The sequence below is a fragment of the Lynx rufus genome, unplaced genomic scaffold (genome assembly GCF_022079265.1).
Source record: "Lynx rufus isolate CCGP_SWC_20201006 ecotype Redwood Valley unplaced genomic scaffold, mLynRuf1.p SCAF_16, whole genome shotgun sequence".
Taxonomy (NCBI): Eukaryota; Metazoa; Chordata; class Mammalia; order Carnivora; family Felidae; genus Lynx; species Lynx rufus.
The window spans coordinates 38387964-38402467 of NW_025814830.1; the positions used below are offsets into that span (position 1 = coordinate 38387964).

The 14504-nt window shown below is 45.0% G+C and overlaps 2 protein-coding genes across 2 annotated transcripts in view; one reads left to right on the plus strand and one right to left on the minus strand.

Annotated features, from left to right (window-relative positions):
- Window positions 1-14504, minus strand: part of TK2 (thymidine kinase 2) — a 97860-nt gene that overhangs the window by 56305 nt on the left and 27051 nt on the right. The gene's annotated exons all lie outside the window — the stretch shown is intronic.
- LOC124511642 (uncharacterized) lies at window positions 115-14399 on the plus strand. Its single transcript, XM_047079039.1, has 4 exons — window positions 115-626; window positions 3678-3836; window positions 11469-11567; window positions 14394-14399. The coding sequence occupies exons 1-4, from the start codon at window positions 195-197 to the stop codon at window positions 14397-14399; spliced, it is 696 nt and encodes a 231-aa protein (XP_046934995.1). The 5' UTR covers window positions 115-194.

Sequence of the window (14504 nt, forward strand, 5' to 3'; positions counted from 1 at the left end):
TTGCAGGGATAGTGAGTTCCCAGCCTAGGCAGCGGCATCGCGTCCCAGGTGGCAAGGAGGGTGGCTGGAGGGCTTGGTCTGTCGGCGGGCAGCAAGAGCTGGGTGCGCGCGAGGCATAGGCGGACGGCGGCCGTTGGGCACGACGCTGGTTCCCAGGGGACAGCCTGGCCGCCGCCGCCGCCGCCGCCGCCGCCATGCAGGCTCAGAGCGGCAGGGCCAGCCTGACAAAGCCAGGCTCGGGGACCACCATGAATGCCCCAAACACCAGGGCATCCTCAGGGAACTTGCAACAACAGCAGCTTACAGGACTCCCAGGGCAATCTGCAGCTGCGGTGCAAGCCTCACGCTCAGGGCAGGGCTCACGATCAAGGCAGAGCTCACGCTCAGGGCAGCCCACACGCCCGGCGAATCCAGCACCCAGTACGCCGCAGCCTGCAGTCGCAAGGGCGCAGCCTGCAGTCTCAAAGACGCCCCCAGGAAAGCAACAGCAGGTGACGCAGAGCGCAGGGGAGAAGGCCGCCATCCAAAAGCGTGCTGAAGAACAGGCCAAAGTCCCGTTCAAATTCAGGGACAGCTTCAAGCAGTTTTTCTTCTTGCCCACGGGAGTGTTGAAGATCCTGAGGCTGGTGAGCAGAGAGAGCTGGTGATGCAGGGTGGGTGCGGCCTCAGGGAGTGATTCCCAGGAGGTGCCACCTCGGGAAAGCTTCCCTACTTCCCTTTGCCAGTCACCTCTGTTTTGCCCTACCTTTCCTCCCCTTCTCCCCTCGCTCCTCCTCTCACTCAACCCTTAATACTAAATCAGCGCTGTTTTTCCTGTCTTACTTTTATATTCCTCAGGTTTTCCCTCACCAAGGGAATGAGGAAGCAGTGAAGATAATATCAGAAATGTATAAATTAGCAAACAAAACTAATAGAATTGACCCAAACTGATAAACCAATGGCCTATAATAGGGGGAAAAGGGTGAAGAGAGAACATATATTTAAAGTTAGAAACCAGACAGGGAAAATAATCACAAAGGATGAAGAAACTGAGAAGATACCCAAGATTACCTTGCAAAACAAATAAACAACTAATTGAATGAAATAGTTGATTTTCTAGGAAAACATAATTACCAAAACTGACCCCAGAATAGAGAAAAACCAATGTAAATACAGACCAATATAAATACAGAAGAAAATGAGAACTAAGCAAATGAGTATCCTTCACAGTATATCAGGGCCAGACTTTTTCACACAATTAACTCAAACTTTCATGGGATGTAATTCTGATACTACTGAAACTTCTTCAAAGTATGGAAAAGGAAAAAAGCCCTTCTGAATTATTTTTCAAAGTTGTATATAACACTGGGGCACCTAGGTGGCTCAGTCGGTTAAGTGTCTGACTCTTGATTTTGACTCAGGTCACGATCCCAGGATCATGGGATCGAGCCCCAGATGGAGCTCCACACTTGGTGTGGAGCCTGCTTAAGATTCTCTCTCCCTCTCCCTCTGCCCCTCCCTTGCTTGTTCTCTCTCTCTCTCTCTCTTTCTCAAAAAAGAAAAAAAAAGTAATGGAACACTGATATAAAAACCTGACCAAGTCAGAAAAAGGAAATTAGAAATCTCACTTGTATCACAGCAATAAGTATCAATATATTAGCAGAAAATATTCATCAGTACTTTAAAAAAATACACTATAATGATTCAGTATTAGGACTCTATTAAACTAACCAACATATTATAGGTAAAAGAACAAATTAGATTACATCAAATAAGGAAAAGAACACATTTGACAAAATTCAACATTTATTTCTGATAGCAAAAAAAGAGAGAGAGAAGAAAGGGACCCATAAAAAATAGGAATACATAGATATTTTGTTGACATTATAAAAATAAACCCAAAAGTCCGCATCATATATGATTAGATATCAGAAGTATTCCCATTAAATAAAGAACAGAGAGGATGCCCTTATCAATACTAGTATTCAATATTTTTCTGGAACAGCTAATCATCACAATTAGACAGGAAAAATAAAGAACAGTTGAAAATAAGAGGCAAAATATATCATTTTTTTCAGCTGATATCACTGTATATCTAAAGAACTCAAAATCAACTGGGAAACAATTTAGAACAAGATACTTTCTACTAACTCATTAGGAGTTAGTAGAACAACACTTAAAATAGAAGAAAATATTCCTCTTTACAAGAGCAATAAAATGATAAAATATCTAAGATTAAATTAAATAAATTTGAAAGACCTATATGAAGAAAACTTTAAAAACTCAGAGATATTTTTAAACCACTAAAATAACTGGGAAGACATACTTTATTCTTGAGTAAATTTTTTAATCTTTCCAAATTAGAAGTTAAATGAAATCCCAATTAAATACCAACAGGCTTTTAAATGAAATCCCAATGAAAATACTAACAGGCTTGGGTGCCTGGGTGGCTCAGTCAGTTAAGCATTTGACTTCAGCTCAGGTTATGATCTCACGATTCACAAGCTCGAGCCCGGGTTTGAATGAACACATACCCACTTCTCTCTCTCTCTCTTTCTTCCCCTTATGGGATTCTCTCTCTTTCCCTCTCTCTCTCTCTCTCTCTCTCTCTCTGACCCTTGTTCACTTGTGCCCTATCTCTCTCTCTCTCTCTGACCCTCATGGGATTCTCTCTCTCTACCCCTCACTCACTTGCTCTCTCTCTTTGTCGTTCTCTCTCTTTCTCTCTCTCTCAAAAAAATAAAAATGCTAACAGGCTTATGGGGCACCTGAGTGGCTCAGTCTGTTGAGCAACCAACAATTTTGGCTCAGATCATGATCACAGGGTTGTGAGATCAAGGCTTGCATCCAGCTCCATGCTGAGAGCCTGTGGAATTGAGCTCCATGTGGAACCTGCTTAAGAGTCTCTCTCTCTCTCTCTCTCTCTCTCTCTCTCCCTCTGCCCCTCTCCCTTGCTCTCAATGTTTCTCTTTCTCTCTCTCTCTCTCTCTCTCTCTCTCTCAAAACACACACAAAAAGCCAAAAAAAAAAAAAAATTCCAACAGGCTTAGTTTGGGGAACTAGACCAAGACAAACATGGGATTTATAAAGAATCTGAGAATGAGTGCTGAAAAGGGGACTAGGTCAGACAATAATATAATATAAAATTAATTTCCTGTAATTTCAAAAGTACTAGAAAAGAATCGGCAACTCAGTAGGAGAGGATAGTCTCAAATAGACCCAAATACATGTGAGAATTTAGTACATGATAAAGGTAGGATTTCAGATGAGCAGGGAAAATAACTGGTGTTTCCCAATGAATGATGTTGGGATAATTAACAGTTTGGAAAGAAAACTGGAGCTCTACCTCACTCTATCAAATCAGCATATATTTACTCTACTCGTATGTACTTCTTTCCAGTATGAAGTAAACACTGTGAACAGCTGTTACTTTTAAGGAAATAGACTAGGATTGGGTTGAGGAAGAAGAAAGAAATCAGTATTATTTTTAATTCTTCTATACTTAAATGTCCATTTTAATTATTTCCATGTATTATTTCATTTCTTGAAAAAAAGAGAAATTTTACACATAAACTGTACGTACAAAATCATACAGGCAATTGCCATATAGTCAGATTTACTTCCTAACAGTTTATGGGTTAGCTTTGTTTTTTAATAGTCCATGTGACTTAAAACAAATCCTGTTTCTTTCATTGCAGTGTCTTATCATAAGAGCATTAGTTTGTTTCATCACTGCCAAAGCCCATGAGTTGTATATAGCCATCACAGTTCTGGAAATGTGCATCGTTCTTTTTTTTATTATAATATATATACTAGACATTCACCACTTGCTGATTTGTTTAGATTGGTCCTTACTTGTAAGTGTTCACTTTCGTAATTCAAATATAAGCTCTGCCCTTGGTCCCAGAGTAGTGTCTCTCCTCAAGTGAAAACCAAAGAGCTATCTTTCTGGACAAGGACATAACTCATCTATGACAGGGTGTTGCCCTAGTCCCAGGGGAGAAACTAGTCTAATACCCAGAAAGATTCCTTGGACCTCTCTGTCTACGGCAGAACGAATGCATACACCTGCTTCTGTCTCATTATGCACTGAACATGATAGTCTGCAGCTTGTCCTAACGAAAATTTCAATTAGTATATTCAGTAGGTAAAAACATTTCTCATCTATTGCTCGTAAAACAGTACATGCTGCTACTTTTCAAACAGCAACTACTCTAACAAATTATTAAACATTTCGCCCCTGCAAAAGCAAGAGCTGGCACAGCGAAGTTGTAGAAAATTGTCACACATACCCAGAAAGATTGCAGGAGTCCATCGTTTCATGGGTATAAAGGGTCCACACTCCTAAAAGGGTGCCATATGATGGCGTTGCCTTCTTCAGTAGCTTTTTCCAGAGTTTCCTATTCTTTACCAACTGAAAGCTTCCTGAAGCTAACCCCTCAGGTCTCAGATAAATTCTATTTCTTTTTTTATTTATTAAAAAAAACTTTTTTTAATGTTTTTATTATTTTTGAGACAGAGAGAGACTGAGCATGAGCAGGGAAGGGGCAGAGACACACAGAATCTGAAGCGGGCTCCAGGCTCTGAGCTGTCAGCACAGAGCCCGACACAGGGCTCGAACTCACAGAGTGTGAGATCATGACCTGAGCTGAAGTCAGACGCTTAACCGACTGAGCCACCCAGGCGCCCTGATAAATCCTATTTCTTGTGGAGCCTGAAGTTCTGCATCCTCGCAGACTAGAGAACTACAGTTGTGGCCAGATACAGACGTGGGCCCCTTCCTAGCTGTGTGAACTTTAGCCTCAGTTTCCCCATCTAGGAAATTCAGCAAAGGAAAAGGGTGAGCATAGTAACTCCCTGACAGGGTTTCTGTAACACTTAAATGTGTTTAAAGCAAATAACACAATGCTCAGCACAAAGTGAACATTCACTTACAAAGTGTCTATCAGACCCCATAATGTAGTTGGATGGCTTTCACCATTTCATCTTGCACCGTGAAATCCCAACTCAGAGTTCAGGCCTCTCCCACATCCCACTTCCTTATAGTACCTTTTTCTAACCTTAAGGTAGGATTGGTTGCTATTGAGCTAAAACTCAAAATATTTCCTTCAAGGTGTGAGGGATTTTCTGAAAAGGCTGCCGGGCTCTCTTTATCCCACAGAGTGCAGAGCAACAGGAAGCAGACAAAGCAAAATATGAGCAGCTCTGGACGTACGGAAGATCCTCTTAGCTATGGAGAGCATAACAATAAAGAGGTTTCTGAAGGGAAACTAAAATCTCTGCCCATAGAGATTTTCAAGAAGGGAAGGTAAATGAACTGTTTTAAGCACATACCATGTGCCAGATACTTTTTCATATGTGTTACCGTATTTAATCCTCACAACAAGCCAGTGAGGTTGTAGTTGCCCCCACTCCCTATTTAACAGATGCGAAAACTAGATTAAGTCGCCCGTGGCAATATGCACTCACATGGAAACTCAGATTTGAGCCCAGCCTGTCTGACTCAGGCCTGGCTTTCAACCAGACTTTTTGCCCTATTGCCTTACAAGGTTTCTCTATCTCCATCCCCCTTCATGGTTGTCGTCCTCGGAGTCTCTACATGTTATGTTCTCTGTATCTTCTCCTGTTTCCTCATGGTTTCCTTAAAATGCAGAGCCAGAAGTGAATTGATTATCCTGGGGGGTGGGTACAGGTCCTTAAGGTAGGTGACTGAGGGCTCCACAGCACCAAGGTCAGCAGCTGCGGTCAGGAGGACTAGAGCCCTCTGAGAAAAGGTCCACTGCCGTAAAGCTAGAGAGCTGGAGGGAGCCTCAAGGCACCATGCTTTGCTGTAGTGTCCAGGGGAAGTATCTAGGAAGTGTCTCAAGCAAAGGCAAGAACTGGGGGCTCCTAAGAATAAGCCAAGAAGGTCCTGTGAGAGGAGCTGTTCCTACAGTGGTCACAGATAGCTGAGGTCAGCTTTTATAGAATTGCAGGCCTTTGGTCAACTTTGATAAAGCCACGCCCCCTTTTGCTACCTCTATCCTTGGGTCAGAACAGTCTCTTTCCTTTGGATGACTCTGGAAGCCCAAAGTGTGATTCAGAGTCCCTGCCTTTTTCTTACTACTATCTTCCAATATATGGGCCAGAGTCTGGAAGAGCACATAAACATGCCTGGTAAGCTCCCAGGAGCTTCACAGTCGGGGAAACTAAGTAGGATGCTCAGTTATTCTAATGTTCCATTGACTAACAGTACACATACTAAGCCACCACGTGCTAACCAACATAGTTGGTCGGATGGTGTGCGATCTAATTGACTTGGAAGGTTTTTTTCAAAGACTTATCAACACAGGGAGCATGAGGATCCAACACAGGGAGGATCCAAACTGTCTTCTCCTATCCTGTCCCTTCCTTTCTAATCTTCCCTTTCAGATTCTGTAAGATGAAGGACATGTACATATGAGACTGTTCAGAAAGGTAGTTACCACTGGGTGGTAACAGGGAGGCCTTGGCCCCGGGAGGCATGGTGCTGGTTTAGGGACAGCACAAACCAAACACTGGCTTGGTGCCTAGGAGATAACTCCTTGTCACTTCAGAGAGTAGGTGGACTTGGAGATGTGTCAGCATCAAGCTGTAGAAGTCCCTTGGGACCTTATGGAAAGGGCAGTGTGGGAAGCCCGAGAACACATGCCTTATTTCATGCTGTACCAGTTTTAGGGCTCCGTATACATTCAAAGGCCGGCCCACACACCGGAGGGATCCAGCAAGCATAGCTGTCACTTCTTTCAGTCCTTCTTTCCTAGCAAGACGGTTTGGTGCCCCCAAGGCATAGGATGAGAGTAAGTAGTACTGATTTTAAGTGGCGATTTCCTTAAAGGCTCACATGAATACAGAGTTCCTTATTCCTCTTTCCCATTCTTGTTTGGTAAGGGGCTAATGATGAAAATTCCCAGCAGGGAAACAGAAAGTTTGATAAATCAGGACTTCGGATGCTCAGCAGGGCAGCATCAAGAGTACTGGCCTCACATACAGGCTGAGATCTGTGGATTCTGGGGCCATATTTTGGCAATGCCTCTTTCTCTGAAGAGACGACGTGGCCTGGGCTTGGGGACGGTTGCATCTTCTTGGTTCTGTGAAGACAGTGACCCTGACAACCAAGGGTCTCACCTCTCAGCCTCCTTGACTTATTATCATGGGTCTTCATCAGAGCTAGTGAGAATACAGCTTTCCTCACCCCACCCATGGTGGGGTCACTGTCTTCACTTTTAGACTTCATCACCAATTTTATATTCTAGTATCCGTCAACGTACCCAAGAAAAGTATGAACTATACTATCTTCTGAATTGTCTGTATTTTTAACACTTCTACATTACAAAAAAATATTATCCAATACGTTCAGAGAAACTGAGTTCTGGTCAAGCAGATGTTTTTGCCACTAGAAAACAATTTTTTTTAAAAAAGAGCATAATAAATAAAACTCTGTAGAAGTGACGATTCCAAAACTACCAGCAATATCTTTACATTTGTAAGTAGGAGATATCAGCTTTAGAATGTCCCCTTCAAATAAGATTAATGACAAAGCACAGTTCTGATCATTTCTGATCAGGTTACGCCACGTGTTTGGAGAACTCCAGGCACAAATGGAATCAACGGAAGTTGCAGATAGTTGAATACTATATATAATGTTTATTATATACAAATTCTTGTTACAAATACCATATTTTATGAAACAAATTGTCAGTGTTCAAAATTTTTTCTAATATGCAGTGATGTTTAAAAATAAGCATTCACCATTAAAGCATCTCTTTCTGGGGGCGCCTGGGTGGCGCAGTCGGTTAAGCGTCCGACTTCAGCCAGGTCACGATCTCGCGGTCCGTGAGTTTGAGCCCCGCGTCGGGCTCTGGGCTGATGGCTCAGAGCCTGGAGCCTGTTTCCGATTCTGTGTCTCCCTCTCTCTCTGCCCCTCCCCCGTTCATGCTCTGTTTCTCTCTGTCCCAAAAATAAAATAAAACGTTGAAAAAAAATTAAAAAAAAAAAAAAAAAAGCATCTCTTTCTGGCCCAGTTATACTTCTACACAATTTTGTTTATGGAAACAATTTGGGAGCTTTATGGAAAAATAATAGTCGAGTAACAAATCCATCTCTCATTTTAGTCAGAGAAGGCTACTTGAGTCAATAGGGTATTTAGTCAACAGGAAAAGAAAAGACAATGAGTAAAGACGGCATTCATGGGGAAACCAGAGTCTTCCTGCACATGAAAAGGCTTAGACGCAATTTTATTCCATCAGAAAGAACATTTCTCTGTCTCTGTCTGTCTCTGTCTCTATCTCTGTCTCTCTCTCTCTCTCTCTCCATCAGAGATGAGGCCAACAACAAGAATGATGTGCTTAAGACAAAAGGGAGAAGGGGGGTTAGTCCAGAGAAGGCCCCCGGATACTCAAGTCAGGCTGCAGAGGGTCCTAGCCACTTACTGGGTGAGCAACCCCAAGCATGTTGCTTAGCCATCTGTAAACTGGGGACAATGAGTTTGTTGTGAGAATCAAATGAGATTAACACCCTGGCACAGTATGTGACACACAGGGAGTGCACAAGAAAATGTGAGCTATGAGAGAAATGTTAGAAATAAGGCAAACATTAGCGCCAAAGGACAGTCCAGGGGAGCACTTCCTTGTAAGCAAGGACCAGAGGAAACTATGGTAAGGACAGACTAAACAAATGTCTAGTATTCCAATGAGGAGATTGGAATTATGACAGATAATCAACGATTGGTTACCAAAGCCTAGTCTGCATTAGTAGTATTATTTATTTGCTTTCATCTAAATTCTCAATGATCTATGGCCACAGCTAGTTAATTTTAAAAAGTTTAGTTAGTTTTAAAAATTTTACACTCTGCCTCTTAGTTGTAAGAGTGAGCCCTTGTTCACATTTTTTAATATCTTGGTTTACACAATCCTAAAGCACTAAGCTCCTTGCAAAACTGTAAACCAGTGTACCTACCCCACTGTGGGCAGACCTCTCATTCAGCCCACAGAACCCAGCTGGAACTTACTTCTAACCTTCACCATCCCTGCACCTTGTCCCCCTTTCAGTGTTACCCACCAGGTACCCAAATAATTAGTGCCTCTCCAAGAGGCAAGTCACATTCCATGATGGGGTAGGGCTCCTTGCTCAGCAATCCCAACAGGAAGAACACCTGAGGTTTTCAGAAAGTTTACCAACTGCGTACATTTTGAAGGCAAATATCCTAAGTCCACATTGTGATGAACTCTCACGACCCGCTAGATGCCAGGCATTTATCATCTGGTATTTTCAGATTCATTACACCATTTAATCCTCAGATCAACCCAATGAACCCCAATCATTATCCCCATATTAAAAATGAGCATGTTTACACAGAGGGATGATAAAACATGCCCCAGATCACACATTTAGGAATTGGCAGAGCAAAAGAGTTCATCAACAAAACACACTCCCACCTTATATGTCCCACACCATTTTCACCCTCCGTGGCCCGTTATCCACAGAAAATGCCCAAGATGGATGCTGCCTTCCAACCTGGGGTGGGGGGGGGGTGGGGAACAGTTCATTTCCTCCTTATTTGAGTGTCTCTGGTGGGAGGCAATAGTGAGACACTAGGGAGTTCTGACTCCTTGGCAGATATCCAGTCTTAGGCAATTTAATAAACCTCTCTAAGCCTCTGCTATGTCCTTTTAAAATAGAGATCATAACAATGCTGACTTTGGAAGGTGTTTGTGAGGGTTAAAGATAATGACTTGGAGGGGCGCCTGGGTGGCGCAGTCGGTTAAGCGTCCGACTTCAGCCAGGTCATGATCTCGCGGTCCGGGAGTTCGAACCCCGCGTCAGGCTCTGGGCTGATGGCTCAGAGCCTGGAGCCTGTTTCCGATTCTGTGTCTCCCTCTCTCTCTGCCCCTCCCCCGTTCATGCTCTGTCTCTCTCTGTCCCAAAAATAAATAAAAACGTGGAAAAAAAAGATAATGACTTGGAAACACTTGGCACATTGAAGAGCTCCGTTAGAGCCATTTATGATTCTGTACACTGGATGGCAGGGTTCCCTGATGTATTTGGGCAGGTGCACCAGACAGGCTGATGCTACCAAGTCAAGAAATCAAGACTTAAGGACTTAAAATGTTCCAATCAGACATCAGGGCCACGGTTCTACCTCCCCAGGCTTTTGACCCTCCCCACACTAGTGCCACTGACAGGTTGTGCACCCACTTTTCTTATTGCTCTCATACCAAAGTCCAGCCTCTGCTTATCCTCATGAGTGGCCTCCATCTACTCATCCTCACACTTTATTTAGCACACAAAGCAGTAGACTGGGCTAGCAATGAAAGAACTCAGTACTGAAATCCAGAAGGAAGGACAAAGACAGCCTATAAATGCCAGGGCACACTCAATTCTAGCCATTTCTTAGGAAAAGCTCAAAAGTCAACAGCACAAGCATTCACTCAAGAATACCAGGTCTGCTCCTCAGACGAGTTCCATCCTTTTTGGAATATGTGAACCTTCAGAATAAATAAGATCCAACTTCCAGAGTATTAATTCTACCTGCAGATTTGGGAGTGCAATTAAATCAGTAAAGTGCTAATCTAAAATTTAATTTTTATATTAAAAATGTATTATGGAATAGAAATGCAGAATTTACATTAGGTTAATATATGTTTTTTAAAAATCACATTTATGGAAGTCCAATTTGGGTAGGCCCCCATACCTCTACGTTTTTTTCATGCTCATTTTCCTGTGCCCTTTAAGAAGACAATGATGGGGAAGTTGTCAGCTTTTTTTTTTTTAATGGCATTCTTTAATGAAACTAAATCCATTTTTGTTGACAAAGGACCTTAAAATCACATAAACTCATGTCTTGGAAGATACAAGAACTATGCTGCTAATGGTTCCTCTTAATAGTAATCAAAGGTAAAGTCTTAAAAAGGCATCCATCCTTAGGTAGGTAATTGGTCAACTTAAGTATTTTGTGAAATCACATTTTCATGTAAAGTTGACAGTTTTTTTTATTTTTTTTTAATTTTTTTTTCAACGTTTTTTATTTATTTTTGGGACAGAGAGAGACAGAGCATGAACGGGGGAGGGGCAGAGAGAGAGGGAGACACAGAATCGGAAACAGGCTCCAGGCTCCGAGCCATCAGCCCAGAGCCTGACGCGGGGCTCGAACTCACGGACCGCGAGATCGTGACCTGGCTGAAGTCGGACGCTTAACCGATTGCGCCATCCAGGCGCCCCTTTTTATTTTTTTTTTAACGTTTATTTATTTTTGAGACAGAGAGAGACAGAGCATGAACGGGGGAGGGGCAGAGAGAGAGGGAGACACAGAATCCGAAACAGGCTCCAGGCTCCGAGCTGTCAGCACAGAGCCCAACGTGGGGCTCAAACTCACGGACTGTGAGAGTATGACCTGAGCCGAAGTCGGACGCTTAACCGACCGAGCCAACCAGGCACCCCTAAAGTTGACAGTTTTCAATTCTGTGTTACAGGATCTTATCAACAGTTTCATTACAGCTGTGTTCCTTCTAATAGTTGCCATCTTGGCGATGCAAGAAATGGAAAGAAGGCATTTATTCTATGTTGGAGGGGTAAGTTGAAGCCTTCATGACCCCAGTTAAGACCAGTATTTCAAAACTCTTTGCAAAGGAAAACTGACAGACCATAAGTATTTCATTTACGCAATAACATCCATACCACCACCCCTTCTCTTTCTTGCACTTACTTCTTCAGAAGGTGTGAAGTGGCATAAACTCTAAGCTCATGAAAATCTTCATTCTAATACTCATTCTCCAAATAGGTACAAACTCCCCTTTTGAGAATCATACACACTATTTTTTGAAATATTGCAACACGGTGTTCTTTTCTATAAATAGGACTTTGACTTTTCAGGACTAGAGAATTGTATTTTAAAAGCACATGAGGGGGGCCTGGGTGGCTTAGTGGGTTAAGTGTCTGACTCTTGATCTCTACTCATGTCATGATCTCACAGTTTGTGGGATCAAGCCCCATGTCAGGCTCTGCAATGTCAGTGCAAGTCTGCTTGGGATTCTCTCTCTCCCACTCTCTCTGCCCCTCCCCTGCTTGCACTCCCTCTCACTCTCTCTCAAAAAAATAAACAAGCATTAAAAAAAATATTTTTTTAAGCACATGAAAAGGAAAACACATGAATAGAAAAAAAAAAGTGCATTGTTAAAAGTGAATGGCCCAGCCTATTCAGGAAGGAAGGAAGCTAGCTCCCAGCATGTGCCCCACACATGGCCAGGCATGTTCTGACTTAATCTTTACAATTCTCATTTTTACAGATATGAGAACTGGGGTTAAATACCTTACCCTGGGACACAAGGCTGGGACAAACTGAGACTCAAATCTTCATCATATGAAGAGCACAAGAAATGGCAGATTAAATGCTTTGAAGATGGAGGGTGGGAAGTGGGGAGGTGAGACTTTGGTTTAAGAAGTTAAGCACTGGGAACAGAAATTAATCCAGAAAAAAAAGTTTGAGTTCTTTCAATTCATCCCATAATCAGTAGATATTTGTCAGTCCCATTGGATTGTGCCAGGCCCAGGCTGGGGATAAAGTCCCTTATCCCTGTGGGAGCCCACAGATTAGCTGAGGCAAGACATACCTAGAAAATGTTAAGTGACGCTAAAGAGAAACACCTAAAGTGGGCAGGATTTGGGAAGCACCTAGAATCTTGGGTGCTTGCTATGGGCTGCTGGTCCCCATCTGCTAACTCAGCCACCAAGCCTTCTCCTACCTGCCAGGGGCTCCCACACTCTGGTCTCTATCGATTTCTACCTGAATAGCAGGAGCCCCCAACCACATCTCACTGGTTTCCCTGCCTCCAGTCTGATTCACCTCATGGCTACTGCACGTGGGCTTTCTGACTCTGGCACCTGAACTTTCCTTTTTTTTTTTTTTTTTTTAAGTTTTATTTATTTTTGAGACAGGGAGAGACAGAGCATGAACAGGGGAGGGTCAGAGAGAGGGAGACACAGAATCTGAAACAGGCTCCAGGCTCTGGGCTGTCAGCACAGAGCCCGACCCGTGGCTCGAACTCATGGACCGCGAGATCATGACCTGAGCCGAAGTCGGCTGTTTAACCGACTGAGACACCCAGGCGCCCCTGAACTTTCCTCTTGATAAAGTCCCATATTCTACACTTCTAGCCTCAATTCTGCCACCTCCTTCACCAGCTCCAGAGGTCTCAGGTACACTACAATCCTTGGAGACCTCTGGCCAGTGTCTGAAGTTTTCTTCCTCCCAGTTGGTCCCCTTGGGAATTCCTTCCTGCCCTTTACAAACATAGCCCAGGAGTCCTTTCCACTAAGGGTCCTCCTCAGGACCCCATCCCTGTCTGGAGCCTCCCTAAGGCCAGCAATCTTCTCTGGTCCTTTCCTGGTGCCTCAGGCATCAGGCGAGGTCATTACCGGCAGCAAAACCCCCCATTTCCAAAATCCTTTTCTCTGGGAATAGCAGAATGAGCCGCAGCAGCCAGCTGGGCAGACACCAAGAAGGTAGTGCAGGGTCAGAGGGGGACAGGAGGCCACCTGCAGCCCCCGCCTGGGATGGGATAGGGAAGACAGGTTGCTGTTAAGCTGCCAAGTAACGCAGCCTTTCCTTTCCGTATATGGTCTTGCGTCTGACAGTCCCTGTGTCTCACCGCGGCAATCGGCAATCGTGTGTATCTTCGATGGGACTCTGGTTGCCAAGTTGGTGAGGAATACGGTGAAAAGTGTTCTGGGAATCGAACTTGAATGTCTTCCAGCCCGCGGAACCCACCGCACGGGCACCAGCAAAAGCACCCGCGCGGGCACGGGCACCGGCACAAGCACCTGCGGCTGCGCCAGCCAAACCACCCCAGCCAGCGCAGGGGCCCGCCAAACCACCCCAGTCCGCACCGTCGCCGGGACCCGCCTCCGGGCGCCCATCCTCCCGGGCATCCTCGGGCATCCTCGGCGGGCACCGTTCAAGACCAAGGCTGAACCTTCAAAGGGGGCACCCTCGCGGACATAAGCGTCTGTGCCTCATCCCTCCCGGTAATCCCACCACTGAGCTTGCATATGCTGTCACCCATTCTGGCCCACAGGCGATCATAAAATCAGAGCTGCTAAATCGGGAACATCTCTGCTGCCTCGCGTCGCCTTGTGTAAAAGTCGAGTTTCATTTTCCTGCGGCCGCTGCGCCCTCGCGGCGCAGGACGAATCCGACCCAGGACGCCGTGGCCAGGGTCTTGACCCCAGCCGGGTTCCAGCCAACGCGAGCACGGCGGTACAACCCTGAGGCCACCTCCCGCGCAGGCGGGAGCCTCCCTCCCCCCTCGCAGGGGGCCCGGGCTGGGGCCGAGGCTCCCGCGTGGGGGTGGGCGGCCCTGGCTAGGGCCGGGCCCTTGACGCCCACTCCGGTCCTCTAGGTGTGAGCGCGGTGCGACCGCAGGGAGACGTGGCGCGCGGGGCAGCGCCGGGCGTTGGCATTCGCGCGTCCCGGCCGTTGAGCGGGACCTGGGAGCCGGTGGGTGGGCACC

Excerpts from the sequence above, each read along its gene's own strand:
- LOC124511642 (XM_047079039.1), top strand. The coding sequence starts at position 195 with ATGCAGGCTCAGAGCGGCAGGGCCAGCCTGACAAAGCCAGGCTCGGGG. Across the intron at positions 627-3,677 it reads TGTTGAAGATCCTGAGGCTG|TGTCTTATCATAAGAGCATT; the intron begins GTGAGCAGAGAG and ends CTTTCATTGCAG. Across the intron at positions 3,837-11,468 it reads GTTTAGATTGGTCCTTACTT|GATCTTATCAACAGTTTCAT; the intron begins GTAAGTGTTCAC and ends TCTGTGTTACAG.